This window comes from Sparus aurata, chromosome 18 (assembly GCF_900880675.1).
Source record: "Sparus aurata chromosome 18, fSpaAur1.1, whole genome shotgun sequence".
In the NCBI taxonomy this organism is placed as follows: domain Eukaryota; kingdom Metazoa; phylum Chordata; class Actinopteri; order Spariformes; family Sparidae; genus Sparus; species Sparus aurata.
The window spans coordinates 15,577,117-15,598,944 of NC_044204.1; the positions used below are offsets into that span (position 1 = coordinate 15,577,117).

General features: G+C 41.3%; 1 protein-coding gene across 6 annotated transcripts in view; it reads left to right on the plus strand.

The window, feature by feature from the left end:
- il1rapl2 (interleukin 1 receptor accessory protein-like 2) overlaps positions 1-20,480 on the plus strand; it is a 491,754-nt gene extending 471,274 nt beyond the window's left edge. For 4 of the 6 annotated variants that reach the window (XM_030396623.1, XM_030396624.1, XM_030396626.1 and 1 more), the window contains 6 exons: positions 3,156-3,301; positions 3,413-3,490; positions 3,577-3,693; positions 16,878-17,000; positions 17,711-17,944; positions 18,393-20,480. In XM_030396623.1, the coding sequence (XP_030252483.1) occupies positions 3,156-3,301; positions 3,413-3,490; positions 3,577-3,693; positions 16,878-17,000; positions 17,711-17,944; positions 18,393-18,491 (797 nt within the window). In that variant the 3' untranslated portion in view covers positions 18,492-20,480. The remainder of the gene's footprint in view (positions 1-3,155; positions 3,302-3,412; positions 3,491-3,576; positions 3,694-16,877; positions 17,001-17,710; positions 17,945-18,392) is intronic. The other 2 variants (XM_030396625.1, XM_030396628.1) reach the window with 1 other exon arrangement.
- Positions 20,481-21,828: the final 1,348 nt, after the last annotated feature.

Below are 21,828 nucleotides of genomic sequence, written 5' to 3' on the forward strand. Positions count from 1 at the left end.
TGTCTGATTCTGTCCGAATGAGGCCAGACAAAACACAACACTGTGCTTCAGGAGACTGAATATGTAATAAACCTGCTCAGAGCTTTAAAAACACTGTAAAACACCTTCAGTGGTCTCTGGGGTACCTGGTTCATTCAACTGAAGCGTCAAGCTAAAGCATGGAGTGAAATATTGGACCATTATCCTCCTTTGTGTTAGCATATTGTCATTAAAATCACATTTCAATGTTTCAATGAATGTAGTTACTAAAATAACTTTGTACTTTGTCCAAAAAGAAACAAACTGATGTGTGCTCTCTGCCTTATTTAGCATTTTCTCCTATAATACATATTGTAAATTTATTTTAAAATGGCTCATAATGTATTGCCATGCTCTACATAGTCTGCCCTCAGTCCAAATTATGCCTCCACCAACCAACACACAGTCAAGACAAACACACCCAACACCGCCTCCTGAAAACAGATGAGAAAGTCATATTTCATCTACAAATGAGGCTTCCTCTCTGTGGCCTGAAAACATCCTCAAAACAAATGTCCACTGTGCATAGCTACACACATACTAAGCTGCATATGAACTAAAGGTCACGTAGTGTGAAAAAAACACTGAATGAGTGAATCACAGCGGAGCGAGGTGCCTTTTCAGTGCTTACCATAGTCATTGACAGAGCAACACGGCAACACGACCTAAAATACACCATTCAATTACCCACACCATTAGCCCTCCGAAATTAACAAGAGAGCAAGAAATAAACAACTGGGACAGGGAGAGGTGGGGAAGGGGTCATTGGTTTGTGTTATTTCATTAATTGATTTACGTAATCCTCAAAAATGTGGAGCGGGAGGAGGAAGTGAGGGGTGGGAAGAGAGGACGGGAGGTTAGGTGTAGAGGAAGAGAGAGCACGAGATAAAGAGAGATGGATAAATTAAACTGAAGGAAGAAAGAAAAGAGAGAAAGAAAAGACTGAAATGTGGGATGCTCTGTACTATTTGTGCCCCTCAAATTGAGCGTGAAATTGCAATGTGTTGCTGGAGACTCTCTGTCATTAATTTAGTTAGCAAGTGAAGAGACGGTGTGAAAGAGAGAGAGAGAACGAGAGTCTGTTGTTCACAGAACTGTTTTCATACATTGTCAGTAACTACAAATTTGAGAAATAATGGGCAATTTCAGTGACGCACGTTAGAAAAAGGGGGGCAAAAAAAACATAAGGGTGTCACGAACCAGTAATTGGAAATGAGACTGGGAAGGTAAGTTTCAACGGGCTCGCTGTGAAGCAACAGCACCACGGTGAGGGTATGAAGAAGATATTAAAACGGCATTTTTGGCTCTATAGTGACACATTCAGGAGCTCTCCCTCATATTTGCTCACTTTTTGCATCTCATCATATCCTCGAGTTCACATTTTTCCTCCCTGCGTAGAAGTAAAAGCTGATGGTGGTGCATCAGCACAACTCTGATCTCCAATTTGGAGCTGACTGCACTGTGCTGTGTCACAGCCAAAAGTCTTGCGCAAGCATTTCTGTCACTCTGCTCTATGCTCCTGTCAGTCACTCTAGTCATTTGTGGACAAATGAGTTGAAGGATGCCACCAGTAGTAAGGAAGGCAGACATTATATAGGCAGCTTTCCTAGATTGTGTTTTGGGAATTAAATTTTTACCACTCCTTCTTCTGGAACTCTTGTTTTCCTCTCCTGCAATTCACAATAAATAAAACACATTTAAAGGTATTTTTGAGAAACAACTGACTGTCTGGATGGTGCAACATTTTAAAATATATATCCAGTCGCCTAGTCTATCTGAGGCAATTGGCCTAGCTTAGCCTAATGACTGAAAAAAAAACAGCCTATTTTTCAACCCTAACCCTATTTTTCAAATATATGGCACAGGCAACTCTAAAAGAGATGGGCATTAATACAGAGCATTCAAACAGAGGATAAACAGAGGTGCAACAGCAATGGACAGTATTAGAAAATATTCGGAAATGTTTTGTTTCTGGGTTTTTTTTAAGAATAAACCAGTCAAACATTTTCTTTTAGACACCCAAAAAAGAACCTGAACATTTAGTGTATCACCAAAGGTTACATACAAGGGTTTTCTTTGGACTAAACAAAGGTTATGGGAGGTTAAAGGTTACATTTTGAGACATCTTTGCTTTTTTACCAATATGTATTGAGAATATTGATATCAACTTCATGTCTGTGCATTTAATACAGAGTTAAAGCTAAGATCTGTAAGGCAAGCTTATCAAAACCAACTCGCATCAACCCTAAAGCTGTCATACTTTCACAAAGTACCAAATGTGGTACCTTCACAGTCCACTGCACCCAGCTGGTGCTTGCCAGGAAATAGTTATAGCACGTAACTCCTTTCATAACCATAATTTGTTTTTCATAATGACTCTGCATGTACAGATTAAACAAATGAGACACAAGGTTATGCTTTGTCAGCTTTAAAGTGGTCTGTTCTTGCAGTTTAGATGTAGCTCAGCTAGCTTTTCCCCCCTTAGTTTTTATGCAAAGCCAGGCATCCACATTCAGACTCCAGCTCCTTGATTAACACACAGACATGAGGTCGATATCAAACTCATATGTGTATGCAGGTCTCATGAAAAAACAAATGTGATATAACTGCTCATCGCCGGGATAAGCTGTTTTTGTTTTTTTGCCTCACACCAGTGACTAACATGTCTGGGTCATGCCATCTTAACTGACTTGTTTCCACTCACATCCACTATAAAACACTGCCAACACACCACCCTCGTATGATCCACCATTCCCTCTCTGAAATGTATATGTATGTGTGTATGTATATATATATATATATATATATATATATATATATATATATATATATATATATATATACATATATATGTGTATATATCTATATATATATATATATATATATATATATATATATATATATATATATATATACATATATATGTGTATATATATATATATGTGTATATATATATATAGATATATATATGTGTATATATATATATGTATATATATATCTATATCTATATATATACACACATACATATATATATACCTATATATGTATATATATATATATTTCTAACACGTAAATTGAAAGACACAAACCACATTTTGATCTTGACTTCACCATGTGTCCATGTCTGTCTTTCCCAGCCTACATCGAGGACTTGGCTCGTAGTGTGGAGCAGAGCAGACGTCTGATCATTGTTTTGACCCCTGAGTTTGTCGCCAAGAGAGGGTGGAGCATCTTCCAGATAGAGACACGTCTCCACTCCATGCTGGTTACCGGAGAGATCAAGGTAGGGCTTGGGACGTAAACAGGAAATACTTAAACCTGACTGGTAACATTATTACATGTTCAAGGAAATTTTGAAGTGCATTTACAAACACTCCCACCTTTGTGTGTCCAGGTGATCATGATAGAGTGTGCAGACCTGAAGAATGTCATCAACTACCAAGAGGTGGAAGCACTTAAACATACAATCAAGGTACACAGAGGAAGGGGAACAAGGGTGTGATTAGACAGCAGGAGGGTGAATCGATGCAACAACTTAAAAAAATCTCTTCCCTGCAGGTTTTATCTATCATCAAGTGGAGGGGCCCTAAGAGCAATGAGCTGTCATCTAAGTTTTGGAAACAGGTGGTCTACGACATGCCAGCTAAACGCAGAGAGACATTGTCCAGACGCCAGGTATGCTGCCTTCAACATTGATCAAAAAGATTGTTTTTACCTCTGTCAAGGAGGTTATGTTTTTTCGTTTGTTTGTTGGTTTGTAGGTTGGTTGGTTGGTTGGTTGGTTGGGTTTGTCAGCAGGTTTACACAAAAACTACTCAATAGGTTTCCCCAAAACTTGGACAGAATATGGATCTCAGCACAGAATAGACTCCAATAACTTTTGATGCAGATCCAGAAAAAGATTTTTTTGCTCACTCTCTATATCGTCGCGATATAGGACGTCTTTCCGAAATGCCACAATGAAATCAGGCGTATATGTGAGTGAGTCAACAATTTGATGCAGGTCCCAGTGAAAATCTATTATTCTTCCACAACAGATGCAAGATGTTTAGTTGTCCAGTGTTCAGTTGTCCTAGCGGTTGGCAGTAACAGATCTGGTGTGCTGCAATCATTAAAGAGTTTGATGTTGGATTAGGTTTGACAGAATTAAAGGGTTCACTTACAATAGCTACCAAAAGAAATACTATAGTAGGAAAGTGCAATTTTACTTTTACAATAAAAAATGTAAACCCTTTTCCTTCAACTCATGCATCATATATCTTGTGTATAGCCACAGGTATAAGGGGCAGACAGCGTTATCTCCATGGCATGTCCAGGAGACAAGAAAAAAAATAGCAGCAGAAATGTAGTCTGCATATATCCGTGTGCTCCCCTGGGGCGCATACATTCACAACAGCCAGATGGCCTTTGAAATGTCGGCAAAATAAGGTAATGTATGAAAATTGGAGTCACAATGGGGAAGAATGTGAACGTGTTTACCATGTGTTAACACCTCAGGTGGTGTGTGCCCTGATTAGCAAGGAGATGTTGTCACGCTGCTTGCTACTGGAGAATAATCAAGGAGAAACACACAGTGAACGATATAGCTGCAACAGACGGGATAAAATCGTCTTAATGTCCTTCAGTGACTTAGCAATTTATGTCGTAGGATTTGGACAGTGATAATAACAGTGTCATCACATCAAAGGTGACCGTTTAACCATTTTTTTTGAACAGTTCAAATTCTAAAATGTCTGCTGCTTTAGTGTCATTCATTAGTCCAGCTGAGAGTGGTACCAATCAAAGCCCCCCCCAAAATAAAACAACCCTGAATTTCAGGCCTTTATGATTTTAGGTAGATAGACGTTGACATCTGATAGTCTGCAGTTATTCATGCTTAGACAGCCTGATGTAATGAAGCACAATGATGCAGAGAAATGGTGAAATTCATCTTCAGTTTATGGGCTAAGAAACACACGTCCTAACTTCAGGACAAATTGCACAAGAACACTGAGGAATTAAAGCCATCCATCATGCTCAGGAACATACACTGAATGGAGATCAGGTGTGTTTTGACCCCTGCACCACCGCCTAACAACAACATCTCCGATGTAAGGGTGACATTTTATGGACTGCCTGAATCCATGTGGCTTTTGGCAACGTAATTCACTTGGAATTGGGACATCGTCATCCCAAATGAACCAAATACATAAATGCAAGTGAACTTCTGCATATCCTGGTGCACTCAAAGTAAAATGTGTTCCAAAATTACCTGTCATGAAATGCACATTATTAAAATAAAATCCTGCAAGGGAAATTTAGACCTGACCTACATTACAGTAATTTAATCCAGTATAAAGATGAAGCTTAAGGTGTTATTCTATATACATAACTGTCCAGTAAGACAGTACATCCCAAACGTGGAATGGGCTAGTTTGTCATTATTTTGTTGACTTCCCATATCCTGTCAGGGGTACACTGCCACAAAGCCCTTAATCCTAATGAATATATATATATATATATATATATATATATATATATATATATATATATATATATATATTGTTTTTTTTTTGAAGCAGCAACTGCAGGTGTATTTTTTTACCTCCATTTCGTCGTCCGCTGTTAACTGTAATTTCTTTGTTTGTTCAGCCATGACCGTTAACAGTAACGTTAACTGTTTACTCCCAGTGCTAGCAGAGTCAAGGACAAACAAAACTGTTATGTCGCGCCCAAACCACCTGCTCTCTGGCCGACCAACCACTACTGGGTAAAGGCGTTGTTAAAATAATTCTGCGTTAATTTAGAACTGGAGGAAGGAGATCGGAGTCAGCTCAAGATTCAAACAAGGTTTTAATCTTGTACAAGAGGAGCATTCACAGAGCAACACGCAGGTCTGTTACAAAGTGAAGACTCAATATCTGAAGAGAAAAGCATGGTATATATCCCTCTTTGTGGGTGTGTTTTCACTCAATTAGTTCCTAATTTATGACCTGCACTTAAAGGAATACTCCACAGAGAAGGAAGTGATAAGGAAGAGTTAAGCTTCAGTGGTCACTCAATACCAGACATAGGTAATAAAATGGCCTAAAACAAGATCACAGGTTACAGGTCATGTTGAACAGTTACATTGAACATTCTTATGTAGGACTTCAATTTACATCTCTCTTTGAAGTACAAAATTTCTATCACATATCCCTCCTGTTTATGCTGATTTCAAGCATAATTATAACACATTTTGTAGAGTGTGAGAGCGAAAACCCTATCAGGCAGTTCAAAACATTCCAATTATCCATTATCTTTCTAGATAGGAAAACTCTCTCACGGTCCCGCTGCCCCGGCAACCACACGCAGGTACTCAATTTAATAAGGCACCGAAGTTATATAGAAATAAGCATAAGTTCAAAAGCATTTTGATTACATTGTCACCCCAAAACAAAACATAAACGTCCTCACCAAGCTAGTCAACCCATCGGGCTTGGCTACGGACCTATCCCTACCTAACTAAACTATCCCTTACACGTAAAAAGAATAAATGAAAAGGGGTCACTTTCAATATGTACAAAGGCTGTAAATATTTTTCCTCCTAAGTGGCTCTAGTCAGCCAATTCAGAAAACTACAACTTCAGTTAGATTGTCTGAAGTATCATCTTAATCAGTAGATAAACACGTAAACAGCAATCATCCCTTAAACTGTGATGTCCTTATCTTTATCAAACAGGTTACTATATAAATCATCATCTGCCATATCAATGTAACATTTTCTTGTGCTGCATTCTCATAGTCCTCCCGGTAGTCATCGGTGGTGGGGACCCTTTCATACAGCATCGTTGTTTTGGTCACAGCAGTGTCAATGAGTCTCTGTAACAGTCCTCTCAAACAGGGGATAAGACAACATCCACAAATGGTTAGAATGGCAATCATTACAGCTACAGATAACATCATAGCTTTTATAGAACCTGTCCATTTTCCGAAAATATCCTGAAGCCATCCTGTCAAAGGATCATTAAAACCAGAATTTTCAGCTAACTCTGCAGATAAGGAGGTTAAGCCATCCAGTGCCTTAGTGATGCTGCCATCCGGTGCTGTATTGTTAGGAATAAATGTACAACACATGTCTCCAAACATCAGCTCTAGCCATGATTTGATCATTCACTACACCATCACTGACATTGTTCTCGCCCTTACTTACATCAATGATGGTTTTATAGATTATCAACACCCCTACTGACACAGTACCTTTAATTTCCAGTGTATGGAGTAAACCAAGGTGGTTTAATCTGTGGTGACACTGGTGGGAACAAAAGGTTCAAAGTGGTGCAGTTTGTAACACTGTCTGAATTGTATAAATCTAGCATGCAACGAAAACCTTTCGGATCATTATCGGGATTAAGGGGAAAAGGCACTGTGTCTAACCCTGGCCTGGCTGCTGCACAGGCTAGACAGCTTGAGGGGGAAAACTTGCTGATATTTTACAGGAATATTTGTCATCAAAATCTGTGTGGTTGGTGTAGCCATTACAGATGTTGTCTGATTACTCAAGTTTGGGGACAATTTTATATGAAATATCCCAACTGGGTTTGTTCCACTTACCCATGCTCCCAACACATGTGTTCTGTTATCAGTGTGCTTGGGAGTCTTAAGTGTTATTATTACAGGATTGCAGTGGCTTATTTTACAAGTGTCTGGCATCGTCTTGATAATTGTCAGTCGGTTTTTTGATTCAGGTTTCAGATTGTATCCCCAGTCCTGTGTTCCTGTATTGGCAAATTACCCAATTCCACTTCTCACATCCACACCCATACCTGTTAACAGTTTTACCCCACACACTTCTATATGCGGTGCATGCAACTGTGGTGACACAGATATATTTTTCTGACCCCAGCCAGTCAGAATGTTGTCCTGAGCAAGGGAAAATCTGACACGCATCAATCTGAGCAATGCAGTTTATCCCTTCAGTACATTGTATTATCACTGCACCTCTCCTAGTGTCCCATCTGGATTGTATTCCTATAGCTCTTTCCCTCATTTTATCATGTACCTGGCCTTGTGTCTCTAAATGTGAGATAAGGAATGCAATTGTGGTCACACATAAAACAGTTATTGCACATAGTTTTCAATTCCGGCATGGCGAATGCTTCTACTTATCTGACAGTAGTATTTGTACTATTTTGCAGTGCGTGAGATGGATCCACGTCTGTCTTTCAGCTATGCAGACTGCTGTAGGTGTAGACAGCAATAATTGCTAGGGCCCTTCCCAGCATGGGGCTGACCAATTCTTTTGTCTCAGAACTTTGATGAACATCAAATCTCCTGGGTTTATTGGCCCTCCTGTTGGTGCTGCACCTATATGAGGAGATACTGTAGACATAGCACTCTTGTTCTTCACCATTTTTGACATTATAGTTTACAATTGTTTCAGTCAATCTAGTATCATCTCCCTTCATATCTATTAGTGGTACCCTGAATGGCCTTCCATATAATATTTCAAATGGGTAAGCCTGGAATTTACCTGGTTTTGGACATGGTCTACCTTGAGCATTATGTGTAGAACATATCAATCATGAAGCACAACATTTTTTTGAGTAGTTTTGAAATCCATATGTAGTAAATATGCTCTCTTATTGTGGATACCATCCCTCCTGTTGAGACATGGATATTCCCATGACTCAATACTGCAGCAAATCTAAATAAACTCTTTGGTAATATAGGTTTATCGCCTAAGCTCTTCCAAATTCCTGTTTCTGTCTTTGTGGCTCCTTTAGTTCGCCACATGTTTTTCTCAGTCTCAGGTGAGCTATTTTGCATGTCCCTTAAAATATCATGATCTATATGTGTAGGCATAACCTCGGTGGTATAAATATCATCTACTTTTTCCAAAGAAGCAGCCGCTCGTTTTGCTTCTCCGTCTGCTTTTTTGATTCCCTATTGAAATAGAAATCTTTCCTTGAAGTGTGTGCAGCACACTTGCATATTGCAACTTTTCTCGGCAGTTGAATGGCATCCAATAGCTGCAAAATGAGATCTTTATTCTTTCCTATTTTGCACACCTCCATAAGTGCAACAAGTTCTGCTGTTTATGCAGAGAAATGTGACGATAAGGAACTTGACTTGGAAACTTTGTTGGATGTTACTACGACATATCCAATGACATTTGTTCCATCCGGATTCTTCTTACATGAGCCATCTACAAACATCACAATATCAGCAGTATTAAGTGGTACATCGGTGAGATCTGGTCTTGGTAGTACTGTAGCACTAGTTTCTCCTACACAATCATGTGCTATTCCATCTGTTACATTTGGCAACAGAGTTGATGGGTTTCATGTAGTGCATCTCTCCATAGTGAGATGTGGCTGTGACAATAAAAACTATCTTGTTTTGCATTTGAAGAACAAGCATGTGAAAACATAAGTGTCAATGGATGAAATAACGCTATAGAAGCAGAACTCTGCACACTGAGTGCAGCTGCCTGTACTGCCTGCAAACAAGGTGGCATAGTTTTTGTGATGTTATCTAGTTTAGATGAATAATATGCAATAGGTCTCTGTTTTCCACCAAATGGTTGTGTTAGAACACTAGTCATAAAACCATTTCTTTCATCGCATGTCTGAACAAACGGCTTTGTGTAATCAGGGAAAGCTAATACTGAAGAGCTCACTAGAACTATTTTGAGTCATGTCACAAAGGCATCATCTGCTTCTTGAGTCCATGTTATTTTATCATGAGCCACCACAGGTTGATCATATATAGCAGTTTGGAGCAGTTGTGCTTTTTTCAGCATATTTAGCAATCCACTCTCTGCAAAGTTATGCCAAAGAAAGACATCATTTATCTTTTGGTAGTAGGTTTTGGTGCTTACTTAATAATACTTGAGCGCTTTCTAGCAAACATACTTCTTCTTCCTCATCTTTTGTGTCTTGGTGTGTGTCTGTGTGTGTCAGTGCATGACCTGATTTATTGGCCAGTCATGCCGATGAATCATCAACTCGTCTGGGTCTCCCTCCCCCTCTTTCCTGCCAGCCTCCTTGACCTCTGCCCTTTGGAGCTCTACATTCTCAAGCCCAATGTCCAAATTTGCCACAATTGTAGCAGCTCTCATCTTCTCCAACTCCCCGTCCTCCTCCTCTGCTTCTCCCTCTCCAGCCTCCACAGTTGACATTGCCTCGGAAATACACATCAGTAAATGCATTAGCATAATTTTCATCATCATCATCCATGACAAATACTTCACTTGCCTTTTTGTTCCACCTTTCTTGGCCTTCTTTTCTTTCAGTACATTCTCTGCATGTACTGCATGGTCGGTCGTAGCTTGTATACCAGCTGTTCCAACACCAACCGGGTGCTTCCTTACAAACTGTGAGATCTCCGGCTTCATTCCATTCAGGAATGCATTTTTTTTTTTAGCTGCATATTGTACTGACCATTGTCAGCATTATCCTGTTGCATACCGCTGTTTGCTGCAAACACTATTTTCAGTCTATCTAGGTAAATCAACACACCTTCATCTGCATTCTGTACACACCGCGCTATTTTACTATAGTCTGCTCTTCCCTGAAAGTGAGTTATTATTCTTTGAATTAAAGCATCAACTCGGACAGTCCATTGAGCGTCCCCATGTAGTATGGTTACATTGTTGTGGAATGGGTCCCATGTTACCTTAATCAAACACCAATTTTGCTTTACAATGCACCCTAATATATTTTCTACCTCCAGCATTTCTATCAGCGGATACATTTCTTCTTCTTCTTTATTAAAATTCACTGACTTCTTTGGCAGAGAGATTATAGGCATGACAGAAGGTTTAAAAGAGTCATACCACTTACCAGACCTTGTTATTTTTGGACTTCCTATGGCTCTTTCTGTCGGTACAGGAGTGGAGAGAGTAGGTGCAGAGAGAGAAGGAGCGGGAGGACGTGGAGCGGAGGCCTGGGCAGGAGGCGGTGGTAGTTGAGGGTTGATGTACGGGGGAGGATCAGGAGGGGGACCCAGAGGCACATAATCATCATCCTCCTGTTTATCTCGGTTGGAGTACAAAACAGGATAAAGTTTATTACTTCCTGAATCTTTTTCCTTTTCCTTTTTCTCTTTTTCTTCCTGTCTTTTCCTTTCTTCAACCTCTCTTCTCTCAATTTCTACTTTACGTTGTCTCACTTCCTTTTCTTTCTGCTTCTGCATTCCTCTCTTTCTTGCTTCTGCCTCATCCAACCATGCCTTTGCCTGTATATAACCTTCTCTCTTCTTTCTCATCTTACTTCCCTTTGACTTTGCCTCTCTCTTTTCTACCAATTCTTTGCATTCTTCTGCCTGCAACTTTCCTCCAAACCCCTACTTCTTTTTTACATAATCCTGTGCCTCCACAAAACTCTGGACAAGTTTAAGAGCAGCTTAATATATAATGTTTTCAAATGTGTATTGTACTGTTTTTTTTTTAAATATCAATATTTGCCCTTAACTCTTGTTTTTTATTTTTATATTCTTATTATACTGTACCACTGCTACGATTACCTAATTTCCCCTCGGGATCTATACAGTTATCTATCGATCTGTCTCACAATCTGTCTAACTATCTATCTATCTATCTATCTATCTATCTATCTATCTATCTATCTATCTATCTATTTTACATCTCCTTTATATTGAACCTCGTCAGGTTCACAACAACATTTATAACAACTTCTACAATTTCCCATTTTGATCCTTTCTTTTTATTTATCTCACTTTTATTCGTATTTCTATTTGAGCGCTCTTCTTTTTCTTTTTTTTTTTTACATTTTATTGTATTTTACCGGTTTTTCCATTTCTTTTCCTTTTGAGTCCCTGACTCTTTCCTATGGGTCCCTGACCCGACGTCCTTTTGGTTTCTCAGCCCTGAGGGATTAGTTTAAGCCTTGTCCTTCCAAAGACAGATATTTTAGGGTTCCTGCCCTAAATCTAAGAGAGACCTGCTCCCCCAAGTCCCTGACTTGCTTTTTTTTTTAATTTCCTTTAGGTCCCTGACCTATTCTAAGAGATCCCTGATCTCCCAAGTCCCTGACTTGCTTTACTTATTAGAAATGGTTATTTCTTACCCTTTTGATGATTTGAGTCCCTGACTCAATGTTTGCCTGGCTGGTCCGTCTCCCCTCTTTGGTTAGACCCGTCACTGTCCCTCTCTCCAGGGGACCTGGCCTCCCTGACCAAACGAAGCTTTAAGAGCCACGCGGTGGAGGACTTTTCAGGAGTTTTTTCCTCCGCCTTGCAAGGTCTTCAGGTCCGCTGATGTGGAGAGAGCGACAGATATTGGGGCCCCACGTTGGGCGCCAAATGTTTTGTTAAAATAATTCTGCGTTAATTTAGAACTGGAGGAAGGAGATCGGAGTCAGCTCAAGATTCAAACAAGGTTTTAATCTTGTACAAGAGGAGCATTCACAGAGCAACACGCAGGTCTGTTACAAAGTGAAGACTCAATATCTGAAGAGAAAAGCATGGTATATATCCCTCTTTGTGGGTGTGTTTTCACTCAATTAGTTCCTAATTTATGACCTGCACTTAAAGGAATACTCCACAGAGAAGGAAGTGATAAGGAAGAGTTAAGCTTCAGTGGTCACTCAATACCAGACATAGGTAATAAAATGGCCTAAAACAAGATCACAGGTTACAGGTCATGTTGAACAGTTACATTGAACATTCTTATGTAGGACTTCAGTTTACATCTCTCTTTGAAGTACAAAATTTCTATCACAGGCGTCACCAACTGAAAGTTGCCACCAACCCCCCGCGTGCATCTTTGGTATTACAGCAAGTGCTTTCATCAGTGGGCCTCAATCATCATTCTGTTACCTCATGCGGTGATAGATGGTGACTTAACACGTATTTATTTACATGAAAATCTGTGAGAGTATTACTTTTATTAGTATTACTTCGGTTGCTATGGCGCCGTACTAGGTGGCAGCCTGTAACAGCAGCTCCCGTGGGTTTTTAAGTTTTTTCGTAGTTTTTGTTGTATTTCTGTACTGATTTTCACAGAACTTTTGGCAACTCTTCTCCAGAGAGTGAGAGAAGACGAACACCTTTCTTTTTTTCTTTTTTTAAACTTTTACGGCACTTTTTTTGTGATGGTTTTGCCAGCCCTAGCAACGGAGGGTCAGGAGCGCATCACTGAGCGCATTGTTTACACACGCGACCAGCTGATTGCGCTGTGTGAACCTGCACTGCTGCCCGGAACCAGGCCTGAGGTCCTGAAGGAGCTGCGGAGGAGACGCCGTGGCTGCAGAGCTGGAGTCAAACGGAGGGTGAAGAGGAGGAGACACAGACCGGCTGTACCAGCGATCGTCATGGGAAACGTGAGGTCTCTGGGGAACAAGACGGACGAGCTCGCCGCGCTGATAAAGGCTCAGAGTGAATATCGTGAATGCAGTGTGTTGTGTTTCACGGAGACATGGCTTCACTCAAACATCCCGGACCACAGCGTGGCGATTCCCGGCTTCAGCACTGTTCGGGCGGACAGGGACGTGACAAGTAGCGGAAAGAAGAAAGGAGGAGGGATTGCACTGTATGTGAGTGAGAGGTGGTGTAATCCCGGACATGTTCACGTGAAGAAACGTCTCTGTACCCCGGACATTGAACTGTTGACTGTGGGGATGAGGCCTTATTATTTGCCCCGGGAATTCACGTCCACCGTCATTATCGGTGTGTACGTTCCTCCTTCAGCTGATGCAGCGCTGGCCTGTGACGTCATCCACTCCGCTGTTGCCCAGATACAGACGCAGCATCCTAATGCATTTATTGTCATCACTGGGGATTTTAATCACGTCTCACTGGACAAAACCCTTCCAACATTTCACCAGTATGTTGACTGCCCCACCAGAGACTGTAACACACTAGATCTGTTGTATGCAAATGCTAAGGATGCATACAGTCCCACAGCCCTCCCCCCTCTTGGAAGATCTGACCACAACCTGGTTCTGCTGACCCCTAAGTATATGCCTCTTGTTCAGCGGCAGCCTGTCCACACTAGGAGCGTGAGGAGGTGGACTCAGGAGGCTGCTGACGCACTACAGGACTGCTTTGAGTCGACAGACTGGGATGCACTTGTTGAGCCACATGGAGAGGATCTCGACAGCATGACCGACTGCATCACTGAATACATCAGGTTCTGTGAACACACCCCCATGCCAACCCGGACTGTACGCTGCTTCCCTAATAATAAGCCGTGGATCACCACTGACCTGAAAGTCCTTCTTAACAAGAAGAAGAGGGCGTTCAGGTCTGGAGACAGGGAAGAACTGAGGAGAGTGCAGCATGAACTCAGGGATATGCTGAGGGCCTGTAAAGACGCCTACAGGAGGAAGCTGGAGGCCAAACTCCAGCAGAACAATGTGAGGGATGTGTGGACTGGTATGAAGCAGATCACTGGGTGTAAGGTGAGCGGCAGACAGTCATTGGGCAGCCTGGAGAGGGCAAACGAGCTGAACAGATTCTTCAATAGGTTCAGCTCACAGCCTTCTGTCGTCTCCCTGACACCTCCAGACCCCCACACACCCTCCCTGCCCCAAATGCTTCCTCCCCTCCCCCCTCACTCCCCTGCTGTGAGCTCTCCTGTGCAGCACCTCTCCTCCTCCTCCTCCTCCACCTCCTCCTCCTCCACCTTCACCTCCTCCTCCACCTCCTCGTCCTCCACTGAAGACACCGGCAGCCTCCCCCGCATGACTGTGACTGCAGGCCAGGTTAGGAGACAGCTGGAGAGACTCCACCAGCAGAAGGCTGCAGGCCCTGACGGTATCAGCCCCAGGATCCTGAAGACATGTGCCAGCCAGCTGTCTCCTGTCCTACAACACCTCTACAACCTGAGCCTGGGTCAGGAGAGAATACCGGTGCTTTGGAAGACTTCCTGCCTGGTTCCTGTTCCAAAGAAGTCGACACCATCAGACCTCAATGACTATCGACCAGTGGCCCTCACATCTTACGTCATGAAGGTGCTGGAGAGACTGGTTTTGGCCAACCTGAGGCCGCAGGTGAGAGCCCTGCTAGACCCTCTGCAATTTGCTTACCAGCCCCACTTGGGAGTTGATGACGCTGTCATCTACCTGCTGCAACGAGCCCATTCGCACCTGGATGGTGGAGGAGGCACTGTGAGAATCACATTCTTTGATTTCTCTAGTGCTTTTAACACCATTCAGCCACTGCTACTGGGGGAGAAGTTGCGGGTGATGAGTGTAGACGACACAATGATCTCCTGGATTACTGACTACCTGACAGGCAGGCCACAGTTTGTCCGTATGGGCAGTGTTCTGTCTGATGCGGTGGTTAGTGATACAGGAGCTCCACAGGGGACTGTACTGTCTCCTTTCCTGTTCACCTTATACACCACTGACTTTCAGTACAACACCGGGTCGTGTCACCTGCAAAAGTTTTCTGACGACTCGGCTGTTGTTGGGTGTATAAGTGAGGGACAGGAGGAGGAGTACAGGGCACTGGTGGACAACTTTGTGGAGTGGACTGGACAGAATCACCTGCGGCTGAACATCAGCAAGACCAGAGAGATGGTGATAGATTTCAGGAAGAAGAGGAAGACGGCTTTCCAACCTCTGTGCATTCTGGGAAAGGATGTGGAGGTAGTCGAGGATTACAAGTACCTGGGTGTTACCATCAACCACAGACTGGACTGGAGATCTAACACTGAAGCTGTTTACAAGAAGGGGATGAGCAGACTTTACTTCCTGAGGAAGCTGAGATCCTTCAATGTGTGCAGCAAGATGTTGGAGATCTTTTATCAGTCTGTGGTGGCCAGTATACTTTTCTTTGCTGTGGTTTGTTGGGGAAGCAGCATCGGAGCCAGCGACACCAACAGACTCAACAAACTGATCAGGAAGGCTGGCTCTGTGATTGGCTGCAAACAGGACACTCTGGAGGCTGTGGTGGAGAGGAGGACACTGAAAAAACTGTTATCCATCATGGATAATCCTCTCCACCCTCTCCAACTCACACTGGTCAGACAGCGGAGCACCTTCTCCGGAAGACTGCTTCAGCTTCGCTGTCGTAGCAATAGATACAAGAAATCTTTCCTGCCACAATCCATCACTTTATACAACAACTCTCTCACCTCTGCCTGACAGAGAACTCTGGTCTCTCTACTGTTTTGTTGTATATATTATTATTGTTATAGTATATTTTGCATATTTTGTTTTGTTGTATATATTATTATTGTTTACTGTTTATAGCACACTGTGCACTGTATATATACACTATGTATATATTGGATTCTATTTATGTATGAAATGTTTTATTTGCGGACCCACTACTGCTGTAACAAAATAATTTCCCAGTCTGGGATCATTAAAGTAATTCTATCTATCTATCTATCTATCTATCTATCTTTCTTTAAACTAATAATCTCCTAAAATTGCTCAGCACTGTAGTTTTTAATCAAATTTTACTCAAGCAAGAGAATGTTTCGTGTGTTTTGTTGGGGACTATTTTCAGCTCTGGTTGATACACAATCTGTGCTCCACTTAGTATTTACAGGATGGTAACAGCAGGATGGTGTATGAGATTTGTCTGTAGACAGATGTCACCCAGGGCAACAGTGTGTCAATAGTTTGTGTTTTCATCAGCTTTTGGAGAAATAATGGAGCTCTGTGGCACAGAGGGTTATAAGTATACACTAAGGCTTTGGTAACAATGACTAGTTGTTTGGATAAAAAAACAAAAGTTACGGTAAAGCTATAAATGAAATACACTATGACTATTATTTTTCAACAAAACATATGTATTCTACCACTTTTCCTCACTTTTCCACTGGAATATTTTCTCCATTATGATCGAAGGTCCTTGACTGCTCGAACATTTCCTTAAATCTACACAGTGAAAGCTTTATATCTGTGTTTCTTTGGTAACAGGTGATGGACTCCGGTGAACAGGGCCTCTTTGGTGACCTACAGACCACTGTCTCCACTATTGCCATGACAACCACCTCTGCCTCCCTGGCACCCCCCAACGACAGTCGGCATGGACATCATCAGGTCAGCCGTTACACATGACTGAAGCTGTTAGCCAGAATCATTCCAGATCCTAACTGATCAAGAAATTACATATATAAGCTTACAAATTTTCCACAGGGCTGGTGTTTCACGTCAGCAATACAAGGCAGGCAAACATAGACATGAGTCACGCAAGAAATTGTAATAAGTTGGCAGCCAATGTATAAAAAATAGTCACTTCATCTGCTGTATATATCCGAAAAGGAAAAGAACATGTAACAGCCAATAGGCAGGCTAGTAGCACACAACCCAAAATATAAAGCTAACAGTGAAACACATGAGCTGGCTTTTAGTCCAACTACATGTTAAAGAGACCAATTAAGTGCCTCTGAATAGAAAAGACTGTCTGCTTAATTACTGTGATGTGCCAAGGTATGGGTCCCATCAGACAGGGGATCCTAGTGCAGCTACACAAGCAGCACTGCCTACATTTCTGCCTCTGTCTGAAACTAAAGAGATCCAGATTCGACTGAGACCACATTTTTAATTTTTTTTTCCTCACTCTTGGTCCCAGCTTCATTAAATTTTACACTGAGTTCATGTTTTTGCAGTTGCACGTATTCACAGTTCATCCAGGAATTAAAGTAAAGAGCAAAAGTCTCCTCAGAATGTCGGCTCTAGGAACTTACTAGAACAAACTAGAATAATACTTTAGGTGATAAAAGTTAACAGGAAGTCATGTTTTCTCACAGCAGGTTGCACTGGCCACAGAGATCCCTGACTACAACCAGATGACCTTGCCACTGGGAGGCGGTCATGCAGCCCAAATGAGGCATTTCTGCCGCAGCTATGAGTTCCAGCTTCCCACACAGCCTTCCTCCATGTCGCCTCCTCTCCCACCACCCTCCACCGTGCAGTTCTCTACTCTGGGCCCCGGTGGACGCCACGTTTATTGCAACATCCCTATGACACTGCTGAATGGACAGGTGGGAGAAAAGACAGGACCACTTATTACTGTTTTCATTTTTTTATTTTGCAGTTGTTTGTTCCAAGCATCCAACATCTACACAGTGTATCCTTTTTTTGAATGTTCCATGCTGGTGTTTATGTGCATGTTTTCAGAGTCTAAACACATTAAAATAAAACCCCTCTTTTCTCCCCAGGGGTTCAGAGCAGTTCACTGGGGAACAAGAGGTCTGTTTGGATAAAAGAAAGAAAATAGTGTTTTAAAATTATCTATAAATATTAATATTAATGTTAATTTTAACAGAGTGGGAAATAGCTGCCATATAGAGTAAAGTTGTCATATACAAGGCATGCAGTAGTACTTTATAATCTATTGAAAGCAGCCTCTGTTGTCTCTTTCTAATGGTAGATGTTTTGTAGGTGTGGGGGAGATTCCTGCTCATCTCTGTTGTGCTGGGTTTTTTCCAGGTGCCTCAGAGCAGTACGCTTGGGAAGAAGCCAGAACTCCACCTGAACAGCACCTTCGTACCACTCACCAGCAGAGAACTAAGCTCTGACATCTGGTAGAAGGACTACTCAACTGGTACTGGATTACAGACCGGTTTACAGACTGCTTTAACAATGGCTTTGGACATGGGGTTGGTCGACTGGTTTTTCATTGGGAATTTGGACTGTGTACAGCCTTGGTTTCCAGGACGGACTGCCTGCAGACTCGTTTTGGGCCTGTTCATCCCGTGCTGTGAACGTAGGACTGCTCAAAGACTGTAAAAGCCTTGGATTCATAACAGTCAGCTGCAGACTGACAGATTCAGACAACAAAACGTATTGTACACTGGTTTGGAACTACCATCTGGTTACTGACTGACACAGAAGATGTGTAGCAATAACCACTGGGGATGAGCCCAATTATACAACATGACTGGTCATCTGCATTCGACTGGTGCAGAGAGTTTGTAGGCAGGTCTGGACCTGCTGATGTAATGAACCTGAAAAATCAGTGAATAGCTCCATGATGCTTAACCAGTGAGTAGGTATCCACAGAAAGGAGTACTCCATTTGTTACCAAGTTGGACCTCGGAGCACAAAGAGAAGCAAATAATACTTCTGACCGCAGTCAGCTTCTTAACTGCCCGGAAATATCGGTCGCCTGTAAAACAAAAGTAGCGTGATCTTAGAATGCCATTCGATCGTTCTCAGTATGTAGGTATACCTGTCATCTAGGTGACCTGTCAGTAAACGAGGCAGACTTCAAGCAATGATTTTGGAATACCAGTTGACCTTAAAACAACAAGTCAACCTCTTGAAATGCAGTTCTTGGCTGGTTAGCTAGCTCCTGGCAAGGTCTAAGAGGCAAAAATGCTTGACCTGAAAGGAATGGATTCCAGCAAGGATATCAAGATAAGAAGTAAATGGTTACCTTTATTACAGAGAAAGCACAGTTAGCTGGCGTATATGGAAATGTAGCTAGTTGTTAAAACTGGCTGACTAAATGGCTAGTTACCTCTTGAGGTTGCTAAAAGGCACACTGAGACTGAAAACCAGCCAGCTCTTCACCTCGTATCCCCGTAATCAGCAACTAGTCAACTCATCAAGAGGTGAACAGGCCAAGAGGTAACCTACCAACTTTTACCATCAAGCTAAAAGCATAAAGGACTTGGCTTTTTCTATTTGCATGACCACCCATTTAGATTTTAAAAAATAATCAGATAAATATAGATAAAAGAGTAAATGACACAATCATTTCTCGCAGCCTCCTTTAACGTGGAGGAGAATAAACGTCTTACGTTGATACAGTATGTTTGTTTTCTGTCCAGCCATGAAGTATTGATAAAAACTGATAAAGGGAAAAAAGGAGGCATCCCCTCCAAAAAACATCTTGATTATTTATTTTATTTTGATTTATTTAAGGGTTTTATCCTTCTAAGGTTGGTGAGATGTTTTGCCAGGCTTCACTTTTAATGTTTGTTTGTTCCAATAATCTCTGTACAGCTTCCATAACTTATGCATAGACCTATAATGACAGTGATTTGTTTCCTACAGTTTCTGTTAGTACACACATCAAGTATGTGAGACCCAGAGCCCTTTTTTGCTTTCATTCTGTTCATTCGTTCACTCTTTTCATCTGGACGTATGGATGGATGGATGGATGCTCATACAACCCTGCTGACGGACTGATGTTTTGAGCCTGATACTCTGGAATCGAGTCGAAGGGGGCTTCACTGCATACATAGCCAGACTCCAAGCTGAACCAGACCACATTCTTCTTTGTGAGCTTTAAGAAACCAACATTATTACCATAATATTTAAGCAAAGTGAATAATGTTTTGAATTACACAAAGCTTCTGTCATTGTCTTATTAGAACCAATGAATTCTGGATATTTGAGATTGTTTGATACAATAATTAATTATTTGAGTTGTTATATTCAATGGCAATATACAGTATAGTGGTTGTCTTTTGATTTCTGCTGATTTCTTTGACTATTCTTTGGATATATTGGTTGAAATAATTTAACTGAGAGCAAATAAAAATCATATGAGTTCTTTTATACATTTTGGATGCCTGTCGCCTGACCCAATGGTTATTCCTCTGCTGCTTCCCCACTTACCCCATGTCTGTGTTAATGTATTGATTTTTGCTTAAACTGACACTCTGCAAGCTGTTTCCTCTCTTTTAACCACCATCTTACATAAGTTTCCTGCTCCTCCCACACTGCTCTAACAAACAGCAATTCATTCCTGCTTCCCAGCCCACTTCTTCTTTTCCCAGTCATTTGGATTTTTTTAGTAACTCTGTTGGGCTAATCTCAGCTATCTGAGCTAACAGAGCTGAGGTACAGTGAGTTTAACTGGATTTGAGCTATGCTGAGCTGGGATTGCCAAAGGCTTCAGTGAACTGGAACAAATTAAAGAGGACGTTTAAAAGTGAGGCATTAAACTTACTAACCAAATTATTGGTTGTTTATTATGTACTTCACGGTGTGTAGCCAATAAAAAACATAATAATCATAACAGTGTGCTTAAAATACATCAGAAATAGTAAAGGTAATAGTAAGAACATAGTAACTGAAACAGGTATTTGATCTTTTAGCAATTTGCTAGCTTTAGCATAACCAAAAAACAGTAGTGTAGTATAAGCTTACTGTTGTCTCTAAAGCTCAAAAAAGGCCTGAATATTTTTGTATCTCACCAGTTCAACTCTTGCACAAAAACATTATAATTTGTAACTTTAGAGTGAGAGATATGATGTAGTCATTTTTGTTTCCCCCTTGTTTCAGACATAATTCTCTCTTATTATGCTGATGATGAATTGCTCTATTCTTGGGTCAGACGCACTGACAAATATGGCCTTATATATACATAATGCTAGCACATGTTTGGTAGCTGCTATTGTTTTTTTTTTTTACTTCTTGCTTTTGCCTTGTTACAGTTACAGTCTGTAACTATACTGATACAAATGTTTAGATAGACAAAGTCATGTTGACATCTTTACGGTATTGGAGTCTATCAGAATTTGCATTCAGCTGTCTCTAGCCTTTTTAGATACTTAGTATAAATTCAACACATTGTCGTTCTCAGTTTTCATACCCTTTACACAACTACAGAAGGCTGCTTCAATAAGTGACGCTATAGTGGCACCTACAGTGTCGAACCTACAAGCTTCCGCATTTGAGGCACTGGGAGTGAGAACGGATTGTCTAAATTGGTATTTCTTAACTGTTGTTTAACCAAATTCATATTAATGTGGTTAATAATTCACTTCAGTGTTGGCACGCTAACAAACCTCAAAGTAGCAGAGTTAGTAAATGTTCTTGCGGAATTTAGTAGTTTATCATTTTCCTTTGTGGTTTGTCTGTACTACTGCACAAGCGCAAATATTCAACAATACCATATAACTACCTACTG